Source organism: Vigna radiata, chromosome 9 (genome assembly GCF_000741045.1).
Source record: "Vigna radiata var. radiata cultivar VC1973A chromosome 9, Vradiata_ver6, whole genome shotgun sequence".
Taxonomy (NCBI): domain Eukaryota; kingdom Viridiplantae; phylum Streptophyta; class Magnoliopsida; order Fabales; family Fabaceae; genus Vigna; species Vigna radiata.
In genome coordinates this window covers 11,892,240-11,897,250 of record NC_028359.1, presented here as the reverse complement: position 1 = coordinate 11,897,250, position 5,011 = coordinate 11,892,240, and the positions used below count along the sequence as shown (strand labels likewise).

Here is a 5,011-nt window from a genome sequence, read left to right as displayed (position 1 = left end):
GATAAAGAATTCGATTTGAGACAAAAAAAATTCTCAAGAGGGAGAGAATGATAGGGATGCGAGCATAAGAAAGGGAAATGATCCACTTAAAGGACTTAGAGGACCTATGACAAGGGCTAGAGCAAGGAAAACAAAAGAAAATCTTCAACAAGTGTTGACCATATTATTTAAATACAAGCCCAAGTTTCAAGAAGAAAAGACCAAGGACCTGAACTACATCATGACCCAAATGGAGGAAGACAAATGCACCACTTTGTTGTTTTTTTAGTAATTAATTTGTTTAAATAATGACTTAATCCTTTATAAAATTGGCTGACCAATTTATGTTTTGGGTTAATCAATTAATAGGCTTTAGTTTGGTTTTATTTCATGTTGTAATAAGGCCTAATTGGCAACATAGTTGGAGACCAGAAGGATGCATAATTGAATGATTTTAGGTGGCTTTTGGTTGCCACAATTTCAGTTATAATCAACCATTAACTCTTTTGTAATTTTGATGGTTAAAGCTTCTAAATAAACTGAGCCATTCTCATCAAAGAAACAAGTGAAGTTTTATACAAAAATATTAGAGTTGTTTCTCTTTTATCTTAGTGAGAGTGATTCTTCTAAGTTCTTGAGTGATTAAAAAACCCTTGGATATGTCAAAGGACTTTCACATCCTTTTTGTGTTGCCTCTCTTGGAAAGAGTGATTCTTTGCTTCCACCTTTCATATTTCTATCCAGGTTTATCTTGTGGTCATAACTTGCATTTTACATGTCCAAATTAAATGATTCTTGAGCCTAAATTGAAGTCCACAACATGAACTTTCACCTCATTTTAGAATCACCTCAATCAGAGTTCTATAGCTCGAGATATAGGCGTTTCTAAAATATTGTCCACCTTCACACTAATTTTTCAAATTTCCTACAAAGTTCTAACTCTAAAGTTCCTAAGTCAACTCTTGTGTAAATGGGGTTCACATCACATTCTCCTGCCTTTCTTCTTCCATTCTTATGCCTTCCATAAAGTGTTAAGTCTCTATTATAATTTCTTAATGGATTTTGAGATTATATTGAAATAAATTGTTTATTCTTTTTATTATTGTTGTAATTTATGTTTATCTATGTCTTTTGTCTTTTAATCAAGTAAAATTAATGGTTTTCACAATGTGGTAAGTTAGAAAATGACATTAAATCTATATAGCATAATAATCACATGAGTCAAAAGGCTTTTAATTTTAATTGATAATGTATTTTGATTAAAGTTAAAAAATTTCATTGAGTGTATTTTTACCAATAATTGAGAATGTATTTTTAATAATAATTGAGAATTTACCTTGATTAAAGATGAATAATTTAATTAGAAATCGAATTAATGCTACTAATATATAACAACTTCAGTATTGTTAAAATAGTAACCAAAAAATTAGTATAGATAAGGTAATCCAAAGTTGTTTTCCAATAAATACGAAATTGATTTCTATCAAATTAGTTCTTATGAAATCTATACAAAAAGGTTAGTAAAAAAATAAGAATAATAGAAGAAGATAAAGATAAATAAAAAATTAAGTAACAAAATAATATAAATAAAAAAAATTGCAAAAAGATATAAACAAGAAATAGGTTGACTATACTATTTTTCCAAAATAGGATTCACCATTGATTTTTTAAGAAATTTTATTCGATTGATTTTTGTCTAAGATTTCAAATTAATTAATCAAAATTCTCAATTAATTTATTAGCATTCTCATGGTTAACCAGAATACATTTTCAATTGAAAACAAGACCTTTTTGATTAATCATAACAAATTTATCTAAACACATTATCAATTAAATGTTATTATACCTAATATGTCTATTGTTTTACCTCTTTTATCAAGTATAAAAGTTAATTAATCAACGTACATCCTTGTTTATTTTTGTTAAAGTTCCACCTTTAATCAAAGTACATTCTCAAAATTGGAAAAGACTTATCCCATCACATGAAGGTTTCTAATTTTAATTATAGTACATTTTAAATTAATATTAAAAATCCTTTGACTCATGATTATTATGTTATGTAAATTTAACATTATGTTAATTTGCTACATGTAAAAATTAGGTTTAATACCTTATTTGGTTCGTAGTTTGGGACGATGTGTTTAAAGTGGTCTGGTCCTAACCTTTTTCGAGAGTTCACTATTGTCCCATATTTTGTAAAAACGGTTTAAGTGGGTCCTTTTGACTTACATAATTACAGTCTTAAATAATAATGGTGTAATTGTCCATCTGACCAAAAGTGAATGAGTCAGTTTTGTTTTAATTTTTTTAAATGATTTTATTTAAATTTTGAAAAAGTAAAATACAAAAATATGTATAAATATTCATATATATTGAAAAATATAAAAGAATAATAAATACTCTTAAGAATATCTATTCGACAAGAAAAAAAATACCTTTTTTTTAAAACAAAACTAATAATAAATAGACACTACTAATCTCGTCTAATATGTAAGAGTGTAATGTGTAAGAGTGACTATTAGTAGGATTAAATCTATTCATATTCAAATATTCTAAATTTAATATTTTAAAATTTCTATCCAATCATCTAATTTTTTAAGTTAATCAATTCAAGTTGTTTAAATATTGTAAGTTTATACTAAATTAAATCTTTTTGACAAAAAAGATTATTATTTTTTTAATAAATGACATAAATTTTAAATCTTTAATTAAAGAAATAATTATTATAATAAACTGTAATTTTATATAACTTATTACTACATGTTAACAAAAAATAGTTTCATATTATTAAAAACATTTAAAATGTAATTATAAATTTATATACATTAAAATATAAATTTAAATGAATTAGATATCCATATAATCCAAATTCTAACATTCATTTTCCTTAATTTTATTTATTTATTTAATTATCTAACCCCATTAAACCGTTTTACTTTGGATCCCTAATCATAATTGATAAGCCCACAGCCTCACCTTCCTTACCTACTTACCACTGTCGTAATAAACACTACAACCTACCTGTCAGTACCATAATTACACTAATGCTGTTTTTAATAACCAATTTTGGTTTTCTTTCCCATATGTTAATTTTTTTTTTAAATAAAATGTTCTTCATCTGTTTAAAATTTTATATATATTACTTGTATAAGACTATTTCGCTATGAAATATAATTTTAAATATTAATTTTATATTAAATTTAAAACTATTTCACTATAAAGTTATAATAACAATAATAATTAATTTGAATTTTTTTATATGACAGGAGGAATAATTAAGATTTTTTACTCTTTCTAGAAGTAAGTTAAAGCAGTCCATCCAGACATTCACTTTCACATATATACATTGAGTTTCTTTTCTTGTTGGTTAAGACTCTTTCTCGAAATATCTATTTTCCTTTCTTTTATATTTCCCTTTTGTCTGTACCAATTTCAACACATTCACAGTATCAATTAGACTCTACTGTTGCGTCCATGGCTGATTTGTCCCCAAGAACCGTGCTTGTAACCGGATCTGGTGGTCGCACAGGTGCTCGCTTACTTTTTCGAATCTGTTTTGTTAGTATTTTAATTGAGTTTCAGTGATTTGACTGCATGGTTATCTATATTTCGGATTGTTAAGAATTTTGTTATAGACTGTTGATACAGGAGCAAGTTTAGGGTTTATACACAAGATTTTTCATATTATATGATTAAAAATTAATTTTAAATTTAAATGAACAATAATAAACTTTAAAGACATATAGTAACTGTAAGAGAGATCAACTAATATTTAGTAAATTAAAAATTTCACCAGCTGCACAAATGATTGGTTTGCAAATGCTTTTAACTACATGTTTAATGATTTTATTTGCAATGTGGAAGAGGGTTGTAGAGTTTTCTTCATCTGATATCATTTTGAAATATGGAATAGGATTTGGGTCGACTTGAAGTAGAATATTAAATATGTGGATATAATAACCTAAACACTTATAAAATTTGTATGTTGTCCTTGTTTCAGTAGTTAAGGGTGTTGGTTAGCACTGACTAAATATTAAAGAACAGATTCATCAAATCCTGTTTTTTTCTAGTCTCACTTTCAGACATGTAGTGTTTAAAACATCAGTTGTCGACCTTGATTTCCTATCTTGGTCTTGAGTGTCCTTGCGAGGAAAATCATGCCTTTAATAGATAATAGGGTTCAGGTTTAAGAGTGATGAGAATAAGTAAATTCTGAACCTGTGTTGCTAAGTAAAGTAAGGCTTTCGAGATAAGGGGTTTCCCTTTAGTAGGAGTGAAACAGAGAAATGTTGAGTATTCTTTAGAATGCAACCATTCCTAGCTTAGATTGAATGTTGGTTGAAACACGACCATGTTTAGCTAAACCACAAGTATTGTTTGAACTCAATCACTTTTAACTTAGCATGAATATTCTTTAGACCGCAACCCCTCTTGGTTAAGACTTGAATATTCTTGGGACCCAACCACTCTTGACTAAAACACTTTGATTTCAAAAAAGTGGGATCAAAGGATCATTGGTTTGCTAACTAAAATCCTAAAACAGATACAAGGTGATAAACACTCTTTTATGTTGCTATTAAACACGAACAATGTTCTACCTCACATATACAAGGGTAAAGATTGCTTAAGATTACAATAGCTTGTTCTCGTTCTATGTAAAAGTCAACCTTCTTTCTTCATTATCATTTGATTTGGAAGTTGAAATCATGGCTTCTTATTCGTGACTACATGATTACAGTTTTTAACCTCTCTTTGTATGATAATGTGAGGAAGACTATATTTTTTTTCCCTAATTTACAATTTTGAATGTGATTCGTTGGATAATTTTTCAGGACAAATTGTGTATAAAAAATTAAAAGAGAGGCAAAATCAGTATGTTACCAGAGGCCTTGTTAGAACAGAAGAAAGTAAACAGAAAATTGGCGGTGCAAATGATGTTTTTGTTGGGGATATCAGAGATGCTGAAAGTATTACTCCTGCATTTCAAGGTATAGATGCTCTCATAATCCTCACAAGTGCAGTTCCACAAATG

General features: G+C 27.6%; 1 protein-coding gene across 1 annotated transcript in view; it reads left to right on the top strand.

The window, feature by feature from the left end:
* Positions 1–1,146: 1,146 nt before the first annotated feature.
* The window catches only part of LOC106773352 (uncharacterized protein At2g37660, chloroplastic), a 5,828-nt gene continuing 1,963 nt past the window's right edge, over positions 1,147–5,011 (top strand). The window contains exons 1-3 of the mRNA XM_014660051.2: positions 1,147–1,151; positions 3,294–3,508; positions 4,812–5,008. Of these exons, the coding sequence (XP_014515537.1) occupies positions 1,147–1,151; positions 3,294–3,508; positions 4,812–5,008 (417 nt within the window). The remainder of the gene's footprint in view (positions 1,152–3,293; positions 3,509–4,811; positions 5,009–5,011) is intronic.